General features: G+C 34.4%; 3 protein-coding genes and 1 long non-coding RNA gene across 4 annotated transcripts; all 4 read right to left on the reverse strand.

Annotated features, from left to right (window-relative positions):
* Positions 1–6,349: 6,349 nt before the first annotated feature.
* Positions 6,350–8,399, reverse strand: LOC144558579 (DUF1365 family protein). The gene is made up of 5 exons (XM_078307423.1): positions 8,008–8,399; positions 7,542–7,653; positions 7,226–7,318; positions 6,916–7,119; positions 6,350–6,677 (listed from the first exon to the last, which is right to left on the reverse strand). Exons 1-5 carry the CDS (start codon positions 8,322–8,324, stop codon positions 6,468–6,470), a joined length of 936 nt encoding a protein of 311 aa, XP_078163549.1. The 5' UTR covers positions 8,325–8,399; the 3' UTR covers positions 6,350–6,467.
* Positions 8,400–11,838: 3,439 nt separating this feature from the next.
* LOC144557797 (Galactose oxidase/kelch repeat superfamily protein) lies at positions 11,839–13,699 on the reverse strand. The gene is made up of 2 exons (XM_078306389.1): positions 13,567–13,699; positions 11,839–13,328 (listed from the first exon to the last, which is right to left on the reverse strand). Exon 2 carries the CDS (start codon positions 13,282–13,284, stop codon positions 12,040–12,042), a length of 1,245 nt encoding a protein of 414 aa, XP_078162515.1. The 5' UTR covers positions 13,285–13,328; positions 13,567–13,699; the 3' UTR covers positions 11,839–12,039.
* A 6,304-nt stretch (positions 13,700–20,003) lies between these two features.
* LOC144558578 (uncharacterized) lies at positions 20,004–21,586 on the reverse strand. The gene is made up of 2 exons (XR_013512940.1): positions 21,296–21,586; positions 20,004–20,557 (listed from the first exon to the last, which is right to left on the reverse strand). It is a non-coding gene; the product is annotated as an uncharacterized LOC144558578 (long non-coding RNA).
* A 1,171-nt stretch (positions 21,587–22,757) lies between these two features.
* On the reverse strand, positions 22,758–23,663 carry LOC144558840 (zinc finger protein GIS-like). Its single transcript, XM_078307743.1, has one exon. The coding sequence runs from the start codon at positions 23,549–23,551 to the stop codon at positions 22,886–22,888; it is 666 nt and encodes a 221-aa protein (XP_078163869.1). The 5' UTR covers positions 23,552–23,663; the 3' UTR covers positions 22,758–22,885.
* Between the last annotated feature and the right edge of the window lie 2,539 nt (positions 23,664–26,202).

A 26,202-nucleotide genomic window follows, 5' to 3' on the forward strand; every position in this document is an offset into this window, starting at 1 on the left:
GTATATATACGCGTTTAATATATCTCCTGTTGATTTGATTAGTTGCTTTCAATTAATAGTGATGGAGGCCAGACGCTTAAACTTGGAAAAGTACCTAATCCAAATAAGCCACATGGAATTTTAAGTTAGACGTACAACTTTGCTTTGCACGTGCTTAATGCGTCCCTCATTGGCAGTCTTTCTCTTTTACAGTTGTCAAAGGGGATAATTGATTTCCATTTCCAGTCATTCACCCTTTTTTTATCTTTTCTGAAGTATCACATAATTGATAATTCTCATCCATCCATCAATTTCTTACACAAACAATTATTCTATACTTATTTATGTTTTAGAATGGTCTACAACTTTTACATCAGATTATTTTCTAAATATATAAAATTTAGTCTAGTATATTTTTATATAAAAATCATGTTGAACGGTAAGATCGTTGCTCAGTTTGAACTTTGAAACTGAAAATATCCATCCAATGTACGGACCAATCCGCACTATGCGTAGTACCATAGCTCACTCTTAAGTCTTAACATATTTTATTTTTAATCATAATTCATTCATCAATAAGAATTGCAACAACCCAATTGGTGCTTCTTAGCAGCGCTATTAGTTTAAGAGTCGGCACGATATACGGCGATATTGACAGCGGAGTCTCGGAGATACAAAGAATCGCTTTTCGTCGTTTTCGATCATTTAATTTTCGTCACGTTTATTTTGTCGAATAAATTACGACGAAAGAATCGTTACGCATGAAATTTCAGACATAAGCGTGCAGCTCGATTGGCACCGCAAAATATTTCATGAAAAGAAACAAACTTGGACGCTAAGACAGAGGTATATACGCACACCATTAGTTGTCCGACCATGTGCACAGCTACCACCTCTAATTTTCTAGTAAACAAACAAAAGAAACTGGTTCTAAGTATTTTTTTTTTTCAAAAAAAAACGAGACATGCATGTTTATCACAGTAGAAATTCGAATTGCATTTTTTTATGATAATTTGAAAGAGTTAATGTCACGTTGATTTAGCGTGTAAATCATACTTTATATTTTTATCTTTGATTTTATTATACAAATAATCGACTCAAATATATTCAACATCATCTTCATATTAAAATGTATTTAGAATAAAATTTATATTCTTCAAAAACTTCGTACTATTTTTTTAGATAGCTATTACCAGCTAGCTACAAAATCTGACCTCATTGGACGAATTCGTCATACCCGATATCAGTATTGTAAATAACAGTATGCGGTCGTCGGACGGGCAGGGTATCGTCAAGCGATTAATTAGTTTGCTATCGATTAACTAAAATTATGCGGACAATTTAACATGTTTATTAAATTTATGTATATATATATCATAATTTATTTAACTTGTTAAACTTATCAAATAAATTTAATTTACCTTAATTCTATTATTATAATATGATACTACGCTTATTTTTTTCTTAACGCATAAGCACTTTACATGTGTAAGTAGCACATTTATTTTATGAAAAAATATATTCAAAAATTAAGCTTTTTCAACATAAAATCACTAAATTTAGTTTATGATAAAAACTTAGTTTCATAAATGAACATGTCGTAATTGAAAAAATTACATTAGTAGTTAAGAAAAATATATGGTATATAAATAACATAAGAATTAATCAATTTCAAAGTAAATAAGAAGAAAAAACTTATATTAAAAATATTGGATGTATATCCAAGCACAAATAAAACTAAATAAATGATTTATAAAACTTGTTATCACACACTATCACAGAAAAAAAATCAATGTGAAAATAAATATTCACTGGAATAAATTGGAATAAACGAAAATAAACATAAATAAACGGGAATAAACAAATGATTAAAAAGTAAAACGGCCAGTTAATTATTTTCATCCGTAGACAAACATCCGTTAAATGTATTCATAATGATTTAGTTGCCGTTAACAATTAAACGGCCGTTTAATTGACAGTTAAAACCGGTTTTTACAACACTGCCCGATATAAGGCCGGAATGGATCCAATAATTATAAAAAATGCGATGTAATATGTAATCTGATGTAACCATACATGGCTACTGTATGGTGACATGGCTGTGGTCCAAGAGTGATACAAAACAGGACGTTCAAAACCCGATCCGATTTGATCTGTGACAGTTCGAAACCCGATTCGATCTGATCTGTGACAATTCGAAACCCGACAATTTAAACTAACCCAAACTCAAAACTAATCCAACTGTTTTTGAGAGAAAAAAAATAATCCGACCTATAACCCATCTGATTACCACCTGTACTATCGGCCTGACATGGTATGCCTCAAAGATATTTCTTGTTGTTCATGCCATCTTTTCTGGTATAAATTCGTGTTGCGCCGTGCAGTTATATCATGATTTGAGTCTCATGTTGTGATTCAATTAAATTTTCACGTATTGTGCTGTGTTGTAAACAAAATTATAAAATGTAATCATATCTAGTGGCAGAGCCACCTATATTTAGGGGTAAGCAGTCGCCTATCCCTGAATTTTGAAATACGGTATCAAGTTTGTATATAATTGGTTTGGATTTGAGTTTTGTCTATTCCTAATTGAGTCAAAGCTCTCGATTAGTGAAATTGGCCGAGTCATTACAATTTTAGTTGTCTTTCATCAGTCTATTTTGAAATATTCTGACAAAAAGAAGGTTAATAAGAATAGTATGATAGTGGGACTACAATAAATTTGTTATTTTTTTGTGAAAGGAATAGACTAAAATGTTTTATAAAATAATATACCGAAATTTAATGTAATGCATTAAATTATTTTTATTATGTTTAACTATTCAAAATGAGTTGGATTTTAATATAAGAGTATTGTGAACTATGCTTCGAAGAAAACTTTAAAAAAAATCGAGTTTTTGATCTAATTCGGTGGATTTCTACCGATTTTCTCTATTTTAATTCATAGTTAATTACCGATTCCACTTCCAATAAAAATTATTTAATAATATTTTATAATTTAAATAAAATAAAATAATAATAATTAATATAATAATAATTTATTTTGCCTACCCCTGATGAAAATCCTGACTACGCCACTGATCACATCACAATTCATGCGTATAGTCACGCTATGATAAAACGTGATTTGATCACATCAGTCATGAATTGAATCGTTTTCAAATAAATGATGGCATAATTTTTTATGTTTTGTTATATTGTTTTGATTATGTATAGTCCAATTTTATAACGTATTGTTTGGACAGTGCAGTAATGTATCTTATATCGTGATTTTTTTTTTTTTTTGGAAAATAATCACAACATATGATACGTGAGTTACGTTACACGAGAAATTACTTTTTTTACCTAATCAGAATAACTTTTTTACCTAACGCGTATCATAAATCACACGAGAAATCAAAAAAAAAAAATATTAAACTCGTGTTATTTTTTAGATAAATATGTGGTCAGATATTCTAACTTCAAATAAATCAGTCAGATTAACGACTTTTCACACAATAATAAAAATATATTGCTTTACCCATTTAACCAAAATTCAACTTAGTTCTTAATTAACAGTTGAACACTATATGCAGTAGTTTTCTTAAAAGTTATTCATTCAAACTAATAGAGGTTGGTCTTCATCTATTGGACGAAGATAATATTTTTGGTCAGGAAACAAGAACTTACGTAAAATACAAAATCTTTTTTTAATATAACCGATTTTAACGGACACAATCAATTAGTCAGAAATGATGGGCATGCATGGCATCAATAAAATTATTTAATTGGTCCAAATTTAAGTTTTGATCTTTTAGTTTTGTACAGAACATATAAAAAAAATAATAAAACTTAAATAAAAATCTCTTATGATAAAAAACAAGAACAAAAATAGGATTCACCATTTTGATTTTGTGTATTAAATATTTTTGGCACCAGTGCTAAATTACAAGATTGTTCAGCTGCATTTGTTGGTTTTGAGTTAATATCATTTATTTCCTTAAACTTTTCCTTCAATTCATATTTATCCATTAACTCCATATCTTATATATTATTCAACTCATTATTAAGTTCATTAATATTTACTTGTCAACTGTTCGGTATATCTTGTATTTTCTTCAGCACTTTAAATTACTTTTTATTTATCAATCAACTCATTATTATATCTAGTATATATTTCAACTCATTCAATTATTTCATATTTATCCAAAAAGTTCAATTGGTATATTAAATATAGTTTACATAATTCAAAAATATAATTTATGTGTGTTTCAAATCTAAATTTAAAAAATTCCTTCTTACTTGGAGAATTATTTTTTCTAATTTTTTTTTCTTATATCCTCTGATCAGTAAATTTTGTTCTCGCCTAAATGCTCTTTGTTTTACAACTAATTTCCTAAAGAAAATAAACAAATGATTAGATAAACTTAATTTTATTTGAAAGGAGAATGATAATTTGCTACTTTTCTTTATATTGTAGCGTATGAAACAGGCCCACTGAGTCACTGTATAATTGTACACCTGTCGTTTTCACTCTTCTTTTTTTTCAAAAAATACGTAACCTAGCTTTCGTACCACATTGACAGGTAACAGTATAATTTCTCTAATTTTTCTGTCCAATAGCTAATGTCAGATTTTGACGATTTCAACTCCTTAAAATTGTTCTTTTGTGATGTCTCAAAATTAACCTAAAGCAAAATCGATGAATTAAAATATGTGCTTGTTCTTGCTTACATTCGTAGTTCGCATGCAATGGTTGTGAAGAGACTAGTTCCCCTTCTACAAATAAATATGCGATCATTAACGGTCTTTTTAAAGTTTATATATGTTGACTAATATGACCACTTCTTCTCTTTGCACATGCCTTTTAATTGTTTGGTGCTTTATACAAACAAATTCAAAAATTTCCGTCTTGTTTATAGTAAAATATATATATTGACGACTAGTTGCACTAAGAAAAATAATACTTTTCTGATGACTAACTATAATAACTTGGAAAGAATGCCATCAGCCCCTTTCAGCTCATATCACCTCAGCCAAATCACGTGCTAATCATTCAGTCTATGTAGCTAGAACATTGCCCATTTTCTCACCCGAGGAGAAGCGAAGTGGCAAGCAAATTTGGTTAAAAACCAAAAGATTTTTTGAAATTTGGTCACAACTTTTAAAACATTTGAAAACATTGCCCTCTTTGTCACAAAATTCTTGTTTTAAACCGTCTGACAACCTTTTCCAAAGGGCTTTTCTCACAGAAAAGGTAAAAAAAAAAAAAAAAACTTTAACAAAAGGCAACTTAATTAGATATTGTCGGGAACTCCATGGATGGCAAAATTAGAAGGGTTTCTATAGATATGGACATATGATCCAAAGCAAGGGCAATATTATATGCACTTGATGCTTTGGTGATTTTCTTTTACATTTATTTCTTGACATGAAATTTGCCTCCATATTTCTTTTTGGAAATCTATTCTTTGGTTAAATAATTCAGGAAGACAGACAAGCACATGACTATAATAGAAAGACGAGACAGGCATAGGAGCAGAAATAAGTTTCTTTACATATTACATACCCGAGTCCGCCTAATACGCTTATACAAGAACTTCAACACCATATACTTATAAATCATTTTTGCATTTTCGAAGTCCAAACAGTCCATCCGAACCATTCAACATGATATCCATATTAAAATGTGCATGGAGACAGAATTTTACATCATTTAGAAAAAAAAAAATTACTAATTTTTTAGATAGGTATAAAATTGTTGTTTTTTATGGTCCAGAATATTCTGTATCAAAGGAAAAGAAAATCAGAACAGTAAATATATGCTTTGGACCCCAAAAATGGAGCACAGTTAGTTTGTACCAGTTAGATTTGGTAGGGTACTAGGTAGGCATAGCATTTTGTCTTTTTAGTCCACTTTTACTACAGTGCACTGGAATTCCCTTTCATGAGACAATAGGTAGTTTTAAACAAGCAACCAACCATGAAATGGAGCTCGATAAATGGATTTTGTGCCAAAGTGTAAACAGTTCAATGAAATATTTTCATATTTACTGTATGGCTGTCTTTAAATTCTAGGTTTTGGGTAGTGTTATTGTTCCCATAGTTTTCCCACCTATATACTCTGTTAACTAACAATAGTGTCTTACTATAGACTTGTCGTGTCCTATTTTTATTCAATTTGCTTAATCAGTTATAATCCTATTGATTATTTAAAATTTCTCTCCCAGAGCACAGGGGATCCACACTTCATTGCCACCAAATTATGTAAACTTAGCACAAGTATCACAACAGAGACTGGATATTATTCCTTGTTTCCAACCGAGTAGACAGATCAGGACAAATGTAAAGAAAAGTTAAATTTTAAAACTAAGACTTAATGACTCATATGGACTAAATGAAACTTATTTTCAACAAAAGAGCTGTTATTATTCAATAAATTGAAATAGAAATGCATTTTCAGCTATAAAAATTGTATAACATACATGTATATCAGTATGTGTCAAGCATCATGACCACGGCCACTTTGCATCCGTCCATGCACACCATCGATGGCTCATGTTATAGGCTGGACATCTTTCTCCATCACTTTTCATATTTGCATCATTTGTTTTATCCAGTAAAGTTTGGTTTCTTATTAAGGCCTCATCTCGGTACTTTGGGCTGAGAAATTTGGGATGATCCAAGAACTTAACATTTTTCATCCAAAGCCTCAGAGCCTGTAAGTAAAGCAAATAAATAAATAATGGAGGCCCAATTAACCCTATTAAAGTAAAAGACTTATTTTATATTATACATAAAATGAGGACAGGGCATTGCTCAACACCATACACTAATACCATAGCATTAATCGTGTACTTGCGTACCGTGGAACTACACTATAAATCAGGTATATACTTGGTACTATAATCCTTTTACCGGTGCATAATATTAACAAAAATATATAAATGACGGTACCTCCCAATATATCCATATGGCAACCTTATGGGGCATCAACCAAAAAAACTTTTCTGTAGAAATCGAAGTTGTGACTGAGTTGATCTCCTGGGCATGAAGAACTGCCGTGAAATAGTTTCCATGTGTTGGGTGTTCCGCTGAAATCACAACTGAGAGATTTTCACTTGGTTCAACAGCACTAATTCTCCAATTTGCCAGCATATCCTACCAAATATTGAAAACATATAAGCAACAGAATAGCTACAAGGGTACTGATATTTCCCCACCATTTAAATTTTGGGATGGACAAATTAGTAGTAAAGTTGTGTACCATAAAGGGGCTGACATGGAGGGGCTTGGCCACTATGTCAGAACCAGGAAGAAAGATAAACTTAACCCTCTCACCCCAAGGAGTGTTTGTAACCTGAGTTTACAACAAAATAAAAGAGTAATTTATTCATAACACCTTTATGCTTCAATCACAATTAAATCTTCCTAGTAGGTCAGTTTACTTCTTAAAACTTTTTATTTCAATTATGTTTATTTATACTGTTATCATTATCGTTTGAAACAATGTGATGTGTCTGACCTGAAGATTTAAAACACCGACAATTGTAAAACAGTAATGAAATGTGCAATACAAAAACCTCAGCTATGCACATATGGAGATGAGCTTTTCCCTGTTCAATGTCGTAACAGTAATAAATGCTTAAGGGGTTCTGCTCATAGCCCACACTTTTAGGGATCGTCAGAAAAAACCTATAATGTATAGTTGTGAAAAGAAGGAAAACAGAATTAGACTCAACACTGAACCCTTCTTTTTTTATTTTTTATTTTTCATTTTTGTTTTCAGTAACTTTCAACAAAAGGTTATTTTACTTCATTTCTTGACTAGTTGACTATATTCCAGTTGAGACCATCACTTTGCATCATAAAATTTGATTGCTAATCAACCTCGATATGATTACCTATTATGATTGGACCATGAGACACCTATTGTAAGCCTGATACATTGCAAAAGATGTGGGATTGATGGTGTTGGATGCAATTATCTAGAAAACCATTAAAAAGAAAAAGATTTCAGATACGGGGGAGAAAATTAAGTGGAATTACACCGGGCCATTGGTACCAGCAACTTTGCGAGCCGCGTCAGCAGAGAGGTCACTGCAATTTGGGGCCCGGTCGAGGTCAATAAGTGCATAGCGCACTGGGTACTCGAACTCGTGCAAAACGGGTCGCCTTCTCACATGGCGCACTCGCCCCTCGTACACCCGTACAGGTGGGGGTCCCGCCTCGTCGTACGCGGGGGAAGTCGGCAGCGAGTAAGGGAAAATGCGAGCGAGAAGCGTTCGAAGGAAGAGGGAGAGCGAGAGGAAAGATGAAGTCACTGTAGTAGAGGCAATCGACCACAAGAGGTACAGTGCCTCCATTTGTAAATCCAATCTCAACCCACCATTAGCAGGGTTTTGAGCTATCTTCTTCCTTGATTTCTGATCTGTGGGACCGTATGTAACAGAACAATAACTAAGAAGTCAACGAAGTCAATCGGCAGCTCTACTTTTTTTTCGCTGAACCCGTTCCAGACGATTGTAAATTCGGACAACTAGCGATCTGCTATGGCCTATGGAGATCCAACTGTACGTAATCAGATACTTGGCTTTAGGTAACGACATAACACGTGTACGGTTTATAGCGCTCCATGATAAACATCCAACGGCACATAATCAGACCAAAATCTAACGAATATAATAAGTGTGGATAATGGCCTGCTGGTTGGCATATTTCTCTTGGATGGCAATGCGCCACGTAACAGAAGCCAGAAGGAAAACAAAAAGGTTGGGAATAAGCCGACTGAAATTGTAATTATTACAGTACAGAATAACATAGAGGAATTGTTAATGGATACCCTCAAGTTTATTGTAATTATTACACTACAGAATAAGAATAACATAGAGGAATGCTAAAGAAGGTACATCCAATTACAAACTAGTGGCAATTACTTTAAAATAACATAACAATTCCAACATTAATTGTAGAAATATAATTCAGGTATTAATAGTCTGACTAAAATTATTAATTAGTATTTATAATTGATTTGTAGTTTTTAAATTACATGGATATAAAACATAATAAAATATTGCAAGGGTCTCACAAATCAAAATAGAGATAAAAGTAATGAATAAAGATTGTTTGCTATTATTTGAGAAATAATTGTGAAGAATTATTAATGTTGCACAAAAGATAATTTTTTAGTTCCAGGAGTACGCCTAAAAGGACACAAATAGTTATTGAGAATTTAATGATTCGAAGGACATCATTGAAAATTTCTCAATATATTTTTAGATGGACCTTAATGGGCCACGTAAACGAGGCAAAAGTATCAAAATATTTTATGTCGGCTCACCTAAAACCTTTCAATATTGCTTCGCTTGAACGGTCTCCAAAAGCAAAACAATATTAAAAAATGGGTTGGACCGAATTAGAAAAGTGCCTTTTTCCTTTTGTAGGTTGCCTACCAATTGAATTAATTAATTCGTTTTTTTCTTCTGTTTAAAAAAATTAAATATACTGTTCCACATCTTGATGGGGGGTTGTGTCATTTACCTTGGCATATTCAAGATTAAATTCGAATAAAAATAGAATCCGTACTTTAATTTCTGTATGAAATGTGTATGTTTATTGATCGTACTAAAAATAAAATAAGATAATATAGTGATGGATGCTACGATGATTTGTAGAGTTAAAAACAAAATGTCGGAGCTTTATGTTAAAATATGAATTTTCGAGCGAACAATCGGAGTCATTTAACGTGATCTACAATTCTACACGTTAAATTGTTAAAGAATTATCATAGTTCATATTAACAAAGGAAATTCATTAATTTAATATATGCTGGACTGTTCGGACGGCGGTAATAATTTCTCCTATTTATGAAATAATATATATTTAAAAAGTTTCAATATTGACTCCACCTTGAGCGGCTAAAAGTTGACACATCAATGACAAAGTAACAATATTTTTTTGGTACCGAATCACTTGCTCTCATTATCAGATAGAACTGAAATCACTTTTAATATTTTTGGTACCGGATTCACCCGACAGTGACTCTAAGGATAAAAATTTTCTGCACCCCTGAATGCAGAAAATTCGGTCTCCATTCCTTTTCATAAAGCACCATAGTTCTACTCATGACTCGTCAACCCAATATATATAATATATTGAAAAAGAAAAAAAAAACTATAACAAAAAATATCCAACACTATATATTTCTTATACAAGATTTTTTCCTCAAACCTATAAAAGTCACTGAATTTCTTATTAACCTCCTAAATTTTAATCAATCAGACAAGAAATCAGACAGAAAGAAAAATTAAATTTATTCTCTCATTAATCATTCAAACACGAAGAGGTTAAATATATTAATTTTCCTTTCTATTCCATTTCATTCCCTTCTATTCTTTATCTCTCATTCCTTCCTCTGCTCTCCATCCAAACAAGGTGTAACAGCCTTCATTAGTTGGTTGGAGATGATGTGGCTGTGTTGTCCCGTGCGCCTTGACTGGAGATGTCCCTTATAATCCTATTAAAACCATTGCTTAGAAAAGACCAGTAAATATACCTAAAAAAAATTATAGTTAGTCTTGGTGCCCCCCAAAGACTGGAAATTCATCATCTGAGCTAACTCAAATTTTGAGTTTAGATTCGGATCATTCATTTTTTTTTAAAGGTCAGTAGCTTTGAATGTCTACAAACAATTATATTGATAAAAAAAATTATTTACAATAAATCATTGAACCTAATTTCTAAATTTACTCATTTATTCTCACAAATTCATCTAAACTGTCATAATTCTATAATTATAGTTGTATACATTCTTAATTTTCCTATTACCTATTACCTTAATATCCATCTATTCTACTTTAACACGAAAATTATATATCTTGTGCATTCCATCTAAAATCGGATTAGAGTGAAATCTAATTGAACAGTGCGGATTTAAACTCATATTTTGAGTTACTTCAGAGTATCCAGAGTCCAAATACATCACAATGTAGTAGAAGTAAGGGTGTTCATCAATTCGGTTTGGTCCAAAGAAGTTTTATTCGGTTTTCAAAAATCAAACCGAACCGATCCAAAATAGAATAAGAATTCGATTTAGAATGAACCAAAATGGGATATTAATTATAAAAATAATATTTTTTTTGAATTTTTTAAAAAATGGATTTAAAAATTTTTGTTTGATTTGATTTAACTGTTTTTAATCCGAGCAAAACAATATGCATTTTGTCATAATTTTTATTTTTTTTAAATGTTTAGTTCGGATGGGATGTGTTTAAATTTTCAGTCGGTTCGGTCAAACCGGTTTTAAAATTTCTAAACCGAACCATTTAAATTGAACTCTCTTGATTCAGTTTAAAACCAATTAAACTGGATCCGATGAACACCCTCATGTAGAAGAAAGCCCGTAGCAACAATCCGGCTTTCCGACTTTTGATCTTAAATCCGGGATGTAATTAAGTGATATTAGTATGAATATAAGTTTATTAAGATAGTGAGTTTAATTCAAAAATTTAGTAATCGATTTTAACAATGAATTTTAATCGTTAAAATTGATCTACTTCATAAGTTTTATATGCTAAATTTATTAACTTCTAATTTTTATTTAGTTTCAAAGTAAGCAATCAAAAGCCAATGAGAAATTATATTGCTTGATTCTATGCAAAAAAAAAAAAAATCGAAACTTATAAATTTAAAATTGTAAATAAAAATATATATTATTTACAAAGTAGATCAATTTTAACGATATAGATTCATCAGATGAAACCGATTTAAGAAGTTATACTTACTAACCATCTTAAAAAAAACTTAAGTATTAACTTCAACACAAGAATACTCAGTCACCAGACCATACAAAACCTGTGGCTGTCTCAGAAGAGAAAAACCTTTTCTTAAAACTTCACTGCATATATCAAACAGATCATAGTCAGTCTAACATTGCCATACTGATCAGGTCCAGACATTTCTGGTACAAGATACTAATTTTACAGATTGCCGAGTCATTGTTGATATAAAGGCAAAACAAAGAAGAAGAAAATGTATATACAAAAACAAGTTTCTGATCAGCTGAACCTCTCATAACTTCACTTAAGCATACAAAATCTGGCAACTGGAAGGTGTCAGATCAGAAAACTCATGCGGGGCCTCCACCTCCTCCCACCTAATTGCGTAATTTACCTTCCTGAATGGTTTATTGCAACTTGATTTACTGAAGTCAAAACACCTCTCAACATGACCGATCGCAATATGCAACCCCCGGCCAACAACAACAATCCGTCCTTGCCGCTCCAAACAACTAACTGAAAAGGGCTTCTTTACTCTCTCAGGCAGAGGGGGCCCATCAACAGGGTCCCACATGTCGGACTCCATGTCATAGACCTTCACACGCATCCTCTCATACTCTGAAATGACAAAGAGCCGATTATCATATACAGCACCAAGCCCTGTCCATCCTTCTCTCATTCCAGTAGCCATGCTCTCCCACTTATTGGGCTTTGGGTCGTAAATCCGACCTCTAGGAGAAGAGAAAAATGGCCAAGCGCACCCCTCTGTTACATATAACTTCCCATCTATGACTGCTGAGTCAGAAGCTGCCATGTGGATACCCATGCCGGCAACTGGATCCCACATCCCCTTTACAGGGTCGTATACCTCTGTTGAATTAAGCTCAAATTGATTTGTGCTATACCCACCAGCAACGTATACACGACCCCCAATTACACCTCCACCGAAAAATGACCGAGCAGACAACATCGGGGGCAAAACCGTCCATTTATTTTTGCAAACATCGTACTTTAGCACCAAATGCAGTGGACAATCCATGTCAGACACCAATCCGCCACAAACCAGCAGGGAACCAATTTTAGGTAAGGAAACACAACCAAATCCACGAGGGCATGCATGATCTCGGCATGGCATGGCTGGTATACTGTGCCATGACAAGTGAGTGAGATCAAACACTCGCCACTCTATCTTGCCAGTGCACCGGTGGTACGCAAGAGTAAAGAGATACGGCGACTGTAATTTCAGTGTTTTACGTAATGTGAAGAAATGGGATTTACTTGAGAAGAGATTGTGCCACTGCCGGCAGACTAGGCGGCATGAGAGGTGGGATTTTACAGGTAACCGTAGGAGACAGTTAAGAGCCACGTCATCTGGTAATCCTGGGATTAGTTGGACTGGTGGTTCAGGTAATGTGTTGGGATCAGCAGTGGCAGATATAGTTGGGGACAACGCGACAGTTCCGAATCGAAATTTGGGGGTCAGCTTCATCTGGGAATCTCCAAGTTTGTGAACCGGTGCTTGCAGTGATGAAACTCGAACTCGCCTCATAATTATTGATATGCTCGTCAGATATGTTGTTGCTCTTTGGTTTTCTATGGTACAAAAACCTTAATCAGGTCAGATTACAACACAAGTAGGTCTAGATGGTGAATATGCACTAGAACATGGGCAGATATGGTATCTCTAGCTTAAGCTTTGTACTGAGAAGACCAGGCTTACCAAGTTACTCTAAAATATCTACACGGAGAGTGGGATTACAGAGGTAAGAATTTAATCGTATACCAAGTTCCTACCTTTGGAGAAAAATCGGAAATCTAAGATGGATTTTACCTGAAACCAGGAGAATTAGAAGGGATTAGGGTCAGAACATGTGCAATTGGAGGAATTGTTTCCAAGCTCGCTAAAGGGAGAACAGAAGGTAGAAGGCAAAGAGGGCTACTTTAAATTTTCTTTACAAATGTTTGTTGAGTTGAAAATAAGTTAGTCCGCATCGTCTGCATTAACTCAAAAAAGCATCTTTTGAGTTAATTCATATCGACCGTCGAATTGTAAACGGAGCCCATCCGGTCCCAACCTAAAACATGGGGTCTTTAGTATTGGTGCAGATCTAATTTACACGAATCTTAAAGCAAATCAGACGATCTAGATGCATTAACTCAAAAGATTCCTTTTTAAGTTAATGCAGAGGAAACGAATTCAAAATAAGTTGGGTAAGAGTCAAAATCCCGATTTTTTTTTAAAAATTCAAAAAAAAATTATTTTATTAAAAATAACCAGGTTCTGAGTAGAATTTTAAAAATATCCAGGTCGCAAATTTTTTCCACGCTCCGAATTTTTTATTCCGGGCCACGGAAAAAATTCGCGCCCCGAATTTTTTTTATTTTTTATTCCGAGCACGGATTTTTTCCGCGGCTCATTTTTTTTTTTTTTAGAGTTTGGAGAAAGAAAATATTGATTTTTTGAGCCCAAATTTGCACATCTGGTTAACATATCAAAAAACCTTCAAAAATCATGAAAATTTACCGACATGCATTCTTGACTTCATAGAATAAGACTGTGAAGTTTCATACAAAATCTCAAAACAGATCGTGAGATATCGGCTCTCAAAAGTTGCCCGAACTGCTGAAGGAGTGCTTTTGAGCCCAAATTTGCATCTCTGATTAACATATCAAAACACCTTCAAAAATCATGAAAATTTACCGACATGTATTCTTGACTTCATAGAATAAGACTGTGAAGTTTTATACAAAATATCAAAACAGATCGTGAGATATCGGCTCTCAAAAATTGTCCGAACTGCTGAAGGAGTGCTTCTGAGCCCAAATTTGCACCTCTGATTAACATATAAAAACACTTTCAAAAATCATGAAAATTTACCGACATGCATTTTTGACTTCATAGAACAAGACTGTGAAGTTTCATACAAAATATCAAAACAGATCGTGAGATATCGTCTCTCAAAAATTGCCCGAACTGCTGAAGGAGTGCTTCTGAGCCCAAATTTGCACATCTGATTAACATATCAAAACACCTTCAAAAATCATGAAAATTTACCGACATTCATTCTTGACTTCATAGAACAAGACTGTGAAGTTTCATACAAAATCTCAAAACAGATCGTGAGATATCGGCTCTCAAAAATTGTCCGAACTGCTGAAAGAGTGCTTCATGATTTTTGAAGGTGTTTTGATATATTAATCAGATGTGCAAATTTGGGCTCAGAAGCACTCCTTCAGAGAAAGTTCAATTTTGTTATGTTTGAGTTTTGATTTGTTATGTTCAGTTTTATTATCTTCTTAGTATATGTTTTATTATGTTTGAGTTTTCAGTTTTGTTATGTTTCATTAGCGTACCTCATTGTTTTGAGATTTTGTATGAAACTTCACAGTCTTATTCTATGAAGTCAAGAATGCATGTTGGTAAATTTTCATGATTTTTGAAGGTGTTTTGATATGTTAATCAAATGTGCAAATTTGGGCTCATAAGCACTCCTTCAGCAGTTCAGGCAATTTTTGAGAGTCGATAGGTCACAATCTGTTTTGAGATTTTGTATGAAACTTCACAGTCTTATTCTATAAAGTCAAGAATGCATGCCGATAGCTCACGATATGTTTTGAGATTTTGTATGAAACTTCACAGTCTTATTTTTAAAATTCCACTTAGAACTTGATTATTTTTAATAAAATAAAATTTTTTTGGATATTTAAAAAAAAAACGGGTCAAAATCCAAGGGAAGGAGACTTTTATCACAGGAGCACGAAAAAAAAAACAAAGGCCCTAGAAAAATTCTCGGTTTCAAAGACGCGTTGACAGGTCAACTACTAGACTACATAAAATTTGCCATTTGGCCCTACGAATTATCAAAATAGCAAATTTGCAATCTTACCTGGAAGTTCAGGACAAATCATAATTCGTTCTGTTAACGGAAACATGGAAACATAAAAACTATCAAACATATCCAGAAATCTTTTTACCTTTCTTCCAAATTTTAAAGAAACATCGATAAAAATTGTGCTTTTATTGTTTCTGTTCATATACATAGCCCTTTTATAATTTTATGGAAGTTAATGTTCAGGATTTGCCAATGCAAATAATGGCAGGGAAAGTAAAGGAAGAGGAGTTGGATCAATGCGTTTATGCGGCAAATTTTTGGGTATGTTCGATGGTGCAGTACAATATCTTAATTAGAGGTGCAGTGGACATAATCTCAGCGTGGATTAATGGAAGGAACCAACATTCACAAAGATCACACTGGGACATTGTATGGGCGACAGGAGTTTGGGCTCTCTGGCGAGAGAGGAATAGGAGATTATTTTCGGCAAAGAGAAAGGCGGTGCATCAGTTTACTAGAGATAGAGAACTGGGTATGTTTGGATGCAGCGAGAATAGCGAGAACAGCGAGAATAGCGCTATTCTCATCCATCCAAACGTACTCAGGAACAGCAAGAATAGCGCTGTTCTCGCTGTTCTCGCTATTCCTACAAAAACATGGAATAGCAAATGAACTCTCTCAAAGCCTCAATCCCTACAGTAGCTATTCTAAATGTTCAATCCAAACAACTTCCGAATAGCTTTGAGTTAGCTGGATCAAAGGCTTACTGATAGACCTAAATTATATATACATTCGATTTGATTTTTATCACAAAATAACACAAAATATCTTGTATTTTGAATATAAAGTGAATATAATACACCTAGAATCAAGTTACTGTGTTTGCTTGGTTTTAACTTGCAGGAAATGAAGAAAAATGAAGAAAATCGAAGAAAAATGCTCAGTGCGGACACACGGTTTTCGATATGACCGCAATAAGTACTTAGATGGATTTCTGGACACACGTCAATTTTAAAAAGGTATAATAAGCTATACATCAAATCCGTGCGGATGCACGGATATCGATACAGCTGCACTCTGGTTGCACAGGAAAAGTCCGAGCCTAGTGAGGACGCAGTTCCACCCGCAGTGCGGGTGAGACCATACGCAGTGCGGATGGTACTGTAGCAGTGCGGATGCACTATAGCAGTCAGCCAAAAATGGAGTCTGAACTTAAAACGGCCATAACTTTTGACTCGTAACTCCGATTAAGGCTTGTGACCACTTTTTGGAAAGCTAGCGAGAAGATCTACAACATGAGAAACTAAAAATTAAAATTTTTCCCAGTGCGGGTGAGACCATACGCAGTGCGGTCCGGAGCACCCGCACTGGACCCGCAGAAAGCCAAAATTGCACGTTTTTGACAGTTTTTCTACTTTTAGCGTACCAAGGATGCATTTTGACAGCCAAATGTGGACAAGACATCCTGGAAAACAATTCAAATATAGCACCCACTAACTCCACTTGCTAGACTCTTAATTGGGCATGATCCTTGGCTATAAAAGAGGAGGTTCATTCCCATTCAAAAGGAGATTCATCAATCATCCATTCCCATCTCTCTCTCTCCCTTAGTGCATGTCCATTTCCATCAAATATAGCGATAAATCTGTGGTAATTTCTGGAGTTCCTGAAACTTTTCTAGGAAGGAGAAGAAGGTCCAAGCAAGATTTCAGCAAGATTGAGGATTTTGATTCAATAAAGGGTGTAATCATTTCTTTATTTCATTTCTTCTTACTTTTGCCAACTTTTGTAATGGATCTCTCCATGAGGGAGTAGATCTCTCTCTAGAGGTTTAGGTCAATGCATGAACTTGTTTAATTGTATTTTATTCGGTTATTTATTTTTATTATGATTGTTTTATGGGATATGATTGTGAATTTCTGTGATTTATCATTTGTGTTGATTACATAGTTTAGTACTTGAAATCGCGGTAGTCCCGCTTTGGAATCGCTTTGTTATGCAAAGGATCCAAAGAAGTAGGATGAGAGGAGAGTACCAAATTATGAACACAAATATCTTAGGTTTTGGGTTAGAAGCGACCGTACTTTGATACCTATAACTGAAACTATAGAAATTAAGGATTAGGGTTTGGTGAAGAACGACCGTGAAGTCAAACCCCTACTTAGGACACCTAGATTGATTAAGTATTGATACGTATTTTATGTAAACGTGATTGTTGAATATCCCTTTAGGATGGTGACAACACCTAAAATTTGAGGAACATTAACCCAACCTACCAAAATACTTGTGTCAATAATTAGTCAATATAGGCTAACAAGAGCTCAATGGGTCTAGATAATTAGGGTGAAGAACGATCGTGAAGTCTGAAATTATCTAGGCACGTTATTAATTCACGACCGTGACCCTTTTTAACACTTTAGGTTAAAACCTCATCAAATCATACATGAATTTAAACAAATACCGAATAGATAGAATTAGCAAGGAAATGTAGACCGAATACCCCTAGATCTCCTAAACTAGAAAGCAAATCAATCTTTCATTCATTCATTTACTTTTATTGTTTAAAACTCTCTATTCGGGTATTGAACCCAAATTTAGGAATTAGAACAAACCCCCCCCCCCCCCCCCCCCATTTACTTTTATTGCACTTTATTTTATTTTCTGAAATTTATTACTAAAGTTTAATCACAGTAATTAAACATACTCTCTGTGGATCGATACCAGACAATATACTACACGGTAGGATTGTATACTTGCAATCTGAACCGAAAGTATATTTAGGGATAAAAAGTACATCTAGTTGTACTAAAAAATTTTATCATACCCCTTGGACGTATCACTTACATTGGTATTAAGAGCAGGATCAGGATTGGGAGGAGAAATGGTAACAATATGTTATAATGTGAGATGTGGTCCAATATGGTTTGTTGGTATTATTGGTTGGTACATGGTAGTTTAAAATTTTCTTTAGCTGCAGTACAGTTAGCTAAAGGACACTTGTCTCTCGAAAAATATTTAAACATTATACTTTAAATAACAAAATTTGTAAATGGAAGCTTGATTTGAAAAGTAATTATAAAGATATGCTTCGTTTTTCAAAGTAATTTGTCCAATATTCCTAATATTGTACTTTTGTTGAAAAAAAAAATCTGTACTTAATTATAAAATGATTATACAATTATGCTCCATCCTAACTTTTTTTTGCCCTGCCTCCAACACTGTAATTAGCAGATTATTTATAACTTCATTTTGTTACATATATTTGAATGAGACTTGCTTCCGTTTGTTCTGTTATCCGTATTGCTGTTCATCAGGTAGTCATAAATTTTTTGAATAATGTTGGTAATTACTCCACGGTTACCAGGGTGTGGTATCTAATAAACATTTAGTTCAAATAAAACTGGTGGTATTGACCACTTCTCACAAAAAAAAAATTACATATTGTTTTGTAATTTCATTTATATCAATAGTTAATTATTCGTAAAGCCAAAGTTCCAATAAAATTTCACTTGACAGAAGAACATCTTAATATATTAATATGGTAAAGCTTCTACAGCGTTTGATTTCCTACACCTTTTTTAGATAGAGGACAAAGACAGAAATAATAGAGGAAGAATAAAACTTCATAAACTAATTTTAAATTGTAATAAACTTTTGTCTACTAAATTATTTTATACCAAAAAAAAGTACATTAGATTTTGCAGAGAAAAAGAAAAAAAATCAATACAAGCACAGTATGAAAATGAAAAACAATAAGAAAAAAAGGAAAAGAAAAGTACTTCACATGTATATAACATCACAAACATCTTGCTTTCCGTTCTAAGCTTGACTAAAAGTGATCATAACTTTCTCTTGATACATTTAAAAATCATGTTCCGACATTCCCTGCATTGATCTATCAAAAATCTATAAAACCTAAAAAAAATTATAATACAGGACCAAGAAGAAGGGGCAAAATGACGTCATTGAATAAGAATAATCAATTCTGTTGTGATCTGAACAGATTTTAGAGTTTCTCTAAAAATCCTGTATCATGTACATTTTTTTTTTATGTCCATCATGTACAGAATTAAGCACACAAATCACACAAAACTGAAAATCACGAGAAAGAACTTAGTGTTCAAACTAAATGAAAATAAACGCCAATTCGCCAAACATTTCTGATGCCAGTGAAAAATAAAAATAGTGTTCAGTTTCTTGCCACATGCTAATTGCTTAAATAATATCAACACATATTAGCAAAGCATGTATTTATTGCTTAGTGGATATGTTGACAGAACTAGTTGAAGAAGTTGAAAATAGCAAGAAAATAGTTCATCGATCGATTGAATTACGAACTACTAAGTTCAAACAAGTCAGTCAGTAAAGAAAAGAAATAGATTAATTCATTTTGAGGTAACAAGTCAAATATTTTGATATTGGGTAACATGTAAACTATAGAAAAGAAAGATATTCAACGTAAGTCACGTAACATCATTACATCAAACATTGAGTTGATAAAAAAAAAAGAAGGTGCCTGAGGCTGAGGTCAACATTCAACAACAAACATTGAGTTGATTAAATACAACACTGAAATCAATCCACAACATTTGATACCCGATATATGACACATACTATGTAGAACATTTGACACCACACATGCTATAGGATTCCATGCTATAAGCCTATAGCAACAAAGCATAGAATAATTATCTGCTTAATACATAGTACAGCCATTGAAGGGCCTCCAAGTCCGAAAATATATCCTCTCCAATACCTGATAAGGGAATCTTTTACAATTACTAGATCTGAACCGTACTTTTTAACTTGGCACGAATCTCAAAGCCCAAAAATGGGGCCCCCTACAGTGACCCGAATCCCAAGCCGGTTGAGATTTAATCTCAAACCGTTAAGTAAGTCATCCTCTGCAATAATTGTGCAATACCTGAGAGGATACGGGTTCCTCCAGTCCAGACTCCAGACTAGTTATTTGATATTAAAAGCACTGTACTGGAACAGCAAAAGCAGAAAAATAATAAAATTATTTGATATTAAATCTTAGATAGAACTTTATTGAAACCTGAATTCTGTCAGAGAAAAATGGGGAACTAGCTGAGATATCAATGATATATTGTACCTGTCATAATTTAATTTTTGCCAGGTACCTCATTTTCTGAGTTTGAATCCTATCCGTTGGTTATATTCTAGCAAAAATCTTAAAAAGATCCCGTGCATCACATGTTTGAACCGGATTGACCCGGATTCTGATCAGACGATCTAGATTGATACTCAAACAATGCATTACCTGAGATCCGGACTCGCCCGTACCTTTCAATCAAAATAGGAGCTAATGCTAGTCCAAAGTACTAAATTGGCTTGTTATACAAGTTCGAGATTCTTGAGTAAAATAAAAAATGACAGAAAATTACAAACAAAAAGACAATAGTAATTATTATAAGCAATTAATTCTTCCGAACAATTCCAAAGGAAATAAAGTAAATCTTATTTACGCTTCCAATTCTATCTTGCCGTGCTGATTCAAAATTAGTAGTTAGGAGCAAGCAATATCTTGAGAATTCAAAATCCAAAAGGCTCTGTCAGACTCAACTACTCGTCTACTCCAAAGTCCAAACCAGGCTTTGGTCAAGTCAGATTTGTGGCCACGACCTGGGGCTAGTACTGAACTATGAACAATCCCAAATCAGGTTAATTGTGACACGAGAAAGCTAAAAAGAAAATTCAACACACCACTTTGACAGGCAAGCAGCTCGTGATACGAGAAGGTCGACCTCAGCCCATCGCCGGCTTAGTTTCAGTCCTTATATCTTCTGGCCTAGGGTTTTAGATTCAAGGGAGAAGCTCTAAAAATTTGAAGAGACGAAGGGGGGCAGAGAGAGAAAATGATGAGACTGAGAGTGGAAATAAGGGAACGAAGGTAGGAGAAACGAAACAGAGACGCTCCATTTAAAATTTTCCGTTTCCGTCTCGTCTCGGTCTTAGCTAAGCGCTATTTTATTCCGTTTCAATCAGTCTGCTTACTAATTCTAGTAAGCACAGTAATGCTTGGAAAATGGTGAATGGGGATAAGATAGATAGATGCTCTCAACTTTTTTAAAATAAAAAATTAAGTTCCATGATCTACACAATTAGATTTTTCTTGCTTGAACTTACAAATTGACCTATTTGGATTGGGTCCTTATTCTCCTTCGCTTTCTTTTTGTTGTTATCGTCGGTACTCGGTAATGCTACTGTTGACAGCGAAGAACAGAGAAATATCACTGATGCGGCAGAGATAAATCTACGCTAACCACCAAGCCACATTATCATAATTCATAAACATATAATTAACACAAAAGGACCCCACCGATTATAGTATTTCACATGCTTGTCGTTTTGCACTTCCCACCCTGTCCAAGAAAAATTGGTCCCCACACCCCCACAACCAATCGCGGAGCCCACTACAGAAGATAATTCCAAAACAAATTAAATTGCTCCAAAAAAATCTAATGTAGAATAACAGAAGACATATGTTACCAAATGTAATTAAGAAAATATTACTGGGACACCTCAGCATATGCCTCCCCTTAACAAAAGAATATTTGTTCCCAGTGGTAAAGCTATAGGAAAGCATTATTCCACAATAATGATCAGATTATGCTTGCTCAAAAAGTTATTGCGTTCATTATTACAAACACTATCATTTTTTTTGTTTTCAACTTTTCCTAAAAAAAGGATTTTTACACAAAAAGTTATAGTTTGTCCTCCGTATTTCATCCTCCGGCTTTTAAGATGTCAAAGTAATTTGAAAGTTTAAAGTTTGAACTCTCATCTCATTCTAAACAACACGAACATCCATGCACTGATAATTCCCAAAAGTTCAATTTTCATTCAAAAGCTTTCTCAATTTTTTAAGCATTTGTTGCATATACCCATCTGAAGAATCCTCATCTAAACAATGCTGAACGATTTTTACATTTATGGCATCATGTTTTCTTTGGTATAAATTTTATTATGTGTCATGCTTATCGGAATAAAAACAAAACAATCATATAGTAATTTGTTTTCTCAAAGGGACCATATGCAAAATATCAACCAGCAGTCGAGCAGACAGCAAATTCTATTCGTTATTTTGGAACAAAATGCACTGAGGCCCAACTTGTAGATAGTGGATATTGACACAGATTCCAAATTTTATCGAAAGGCTAACCACAAAAAAAAAAATCAGCCCTAGACACCAAAAAATAATACAATTAGAGAACAATAACCAGCGGTACAAAAGAAAAAAAAAAGAAACTAACACAGATATCCATAATACAGCTAATCTGTTTAATCCCTTAGCTAAAGTCTGAGTGACAGATCAATCTCTTCGGCTTTGGAAGAGCCGCATGAAGAAATACAGCCAACATTATCAGTACCGATAACAGTACCGGTACCAGTAACACCAGTACAAATAACCGCACTGCTTACTGGAACGTGCTCAGCATGTGACCCTCTCTGCCAGTTTAGCAGATCTATCATCTCATCCCGACCTACCGATGGATCCACCGCTGCTTGAACCGCACGGCCGTTACTCACCGCCTGGTATAACTGTGCGTTGAACCGCGGGGCTCTGTACAGAGATCCATACCCGTCATACTGTGCCTGTTCAAGAGCTGAGCTTGTGGGACCGACACTACAGGAGTGAGACAAAATTGGCAGGTGGGTAGCGTGAGAAGGGAAGCTTGGAGCGGGGTCAGGGTTAGGGTTTGCGTAAGAGGGGGAGTAGAGATATGCGTTCCAGCCAATGTTGCGCTCTTTCTTGTGTGCGTTTTGGTGACCACCGAGAGCTTGAGATTTGAAGAATTTCTTGTTGCAAAAGAGGCAAGGGAAGAGGCGCACATCTTTGTCTGGGTGTTCTGGGGAGGGAGGAGAAGTGTCAGATGGTACAAAAGGATTTAGAGTTAGAGAGAGATCGACTGCTTGTTTTCTCTTTTGATTTTGGTTTAGCGCCGACGGTGTCTCCATTTGATAGTTGGTTTCTTTTGTTTTTTTTTATTTATAGTTTGGTTGGTGCGAAATTTGAGTTCAGTTCAGCTTTCTTTTGGGGGAGGAACAGCTTATGACTTGTGAGGGGAAGAAAGATTTGGTTCTATTTATGGGAATATGAAATGATGATACTTTTTTAGCCAAAGTGACCCATGATTACGAAAGTCGGATGATTGATCCTCTCAAGTTTTTTTTTCTATCACCGGAGGTCCATTTCTCTGCAAGGTGCTGATGGGACCATTAGACCACTGCACAGCCAATGCAATAAATTTTTGCTGATTAATTGAAATTTTAGATGTCCTGTTTAAATTATAAATACCGGAATGACTGTTGGAGACTTGAATTCGTGTTACAAAAGAATAATGAAATATTCCATATATGCTAATGCTAGTTGTAAAATAATATGCTTATTTTTTATAAAGATGTAATTCAGTAATTGTTATCGCTTGTCTTTTAAGATCCTAATGTCGACTCCCTAGGCTGTGTACGGTGTACCTATGAATGCGTTTCCATGTGTAAGATATAGGCTTTTGATTGAAATATAGGGGTACTTTTACAACAAGTCATGTCATCTACTGTAAGTTTCTGTTGCTGGAATCGGTGCAAAAGATATTCAGAGAGAAACCCCCTGTAAATGTAAACCACTGTAAATTAATTCCACTGGATCCGACTGCTCAGAAAACACCTGAGCCAATTACGTTTTTTGAGCTTGAATGGCGGTTTTTCTGTTAAACTGCAATAAACTATTTGGTGAGCATTTATTTATTCATAGAAATTAATAAAAACAAGGTAGGAAACTCGGCCATTTTTATTAATAACCCAAAAAAAAAAGTTTTTTACAAAAATAACCTCAAAATCTAATTTTTTTCAAATATAACCAAACCGCCAGGGTTGCTGGCGGTCCACTTCTATAGCGGACCGCCACTATTCCTGGCGGTCCACTTTTTTTTTTTTTTTTTTTTTGAAGTTTTAGTTTTTTTTTTTGTTTAGGGTATTTGTCAAAAAATTAAAGACTTGGTCTTTATTAAAATTTTAAATTTCAAGTTCTGACAGCTTGTTGGTCTTTTTTTTTCGGTTTTTATAATATATGTATAATATATACATATATACAAACATACATACATACATACATACATACATACATACATATATACATACATACATATACACATACACATACACATACATATATACATATACAGTTTTTTTATGATGTATTTATTATGATTGCAGTTTTTTTATGATGTATTTTGGACTGTAGCTCTTTATTATGATTGCAGTTTTATTTTATATTTCATGTTGGTTTTTATGTTTTTTCTGCTTTACATCGAAATGGTCTTCTGAAATTACAACGTATCTTTCACGACGTCGGAATAATAAGTTCACAAATACAATTAAAGTTCAACGATACAACTGAAGTTCACAAATATTCATAACTTAGTTCACCAAAGCAAAATAATAAGTTCATCTTTCACGACGTCGGAATAGACCCAATAGACGAGAAGATTTTCTGGTGTCAGCTGCAGGAGCAGCAGTACTTGTAGACCCTTGGCTACTAGATGATTGGGTCGCAAGAGGTGGTTGTGTTCTACCAGTTGCTTCAGCAACAACTCTCGCATTTTCTCTTTCATTGTGTTCGTTTATGGCATCTGAACATAACAACATAATTCAGTTATTAATATAATAAAATCATAAATTAATTCCGAAAAATGCTACATACCTGCCCTGCGCCTGTCAGAAACGGAACGGCGAGCCTGATTTCCCGATGGCCTCCTACCACCCATCTCGTCCATGGTCATTATAGCACGTTTGTGTCTCCTCCTCCCCTTCCTTATCCATCATTCTGAAGGGAGTATTCTATCACCGACATACGCAGGCCACTCATGCTGGTTAGGATAAGAATGGAAAGATCCACCCCAAGTAGAAGCAAGGTAATCGGTACGATACATGTCAGCGACATAATGATCCTCGCAGAAGTTTCTCACTCGGCATACCGCCATCACGTGACTACAAGGTATTTGTGTTAGTTGGGGTCCTTGGCATGTATAGGTCACCTCTCTTGCCTCTCGGAATTGCACTACGTACTTGAAAGCCCTCTTCACAAACTCCATAGTGCCATCTGGTCTACGGCTAGAAGGAACGTACTCATTTGGATTGTGCACTTCGAATTTTATACCATCATTACCCATCGGGATCACGGTCATAGTTGCACCTTTGTTCCTGTGTTTTCTTAGTTTCTCCTCCACCCTTGTTGAAAATGACTGGTTCATCCTTATTAATTCTGCGGCCTTAGCACGCCGTTCCTGAAACCAGGTATTTAACTTGTAGAAAGTGTCTTCTACAACTGCAGCCACAGGCAACGTCCGGCTCTCCTTGAAGACTGCATTCAGCGATTCAGAACCGTTGGTGGTCATAATTCCCCAACGGTAACCTCCATCACGTGCTTGATATATTTTCTCGTATGCTGGTGGCTCTTGGACATCTCTGGGATTATTTTTGCCCACCTTCATTAAGTAGAGATTTGCTTTCGGCATATACTACATATAAATAAGGAAATAAAATAATATAAGTAAACAATAAAAATAAAAATATGTCCACGAAGTACAATAAGACATGTAAACAATTAACAA

The sequence above is a fragment of the Carex rostrata genome, chromosome 8, assembly GCF_964058835.1.
Source record: "Carex rostrata chromosome 8, lpCarRost1.2, whole genome shotgun sequence".
Taxonomy (NCBI): Eukaryota; Viridiplantae; Streptophyta; class Magnoliopsida; order Poales; family Cyperaceae; genus Carex; species Carex rostrata.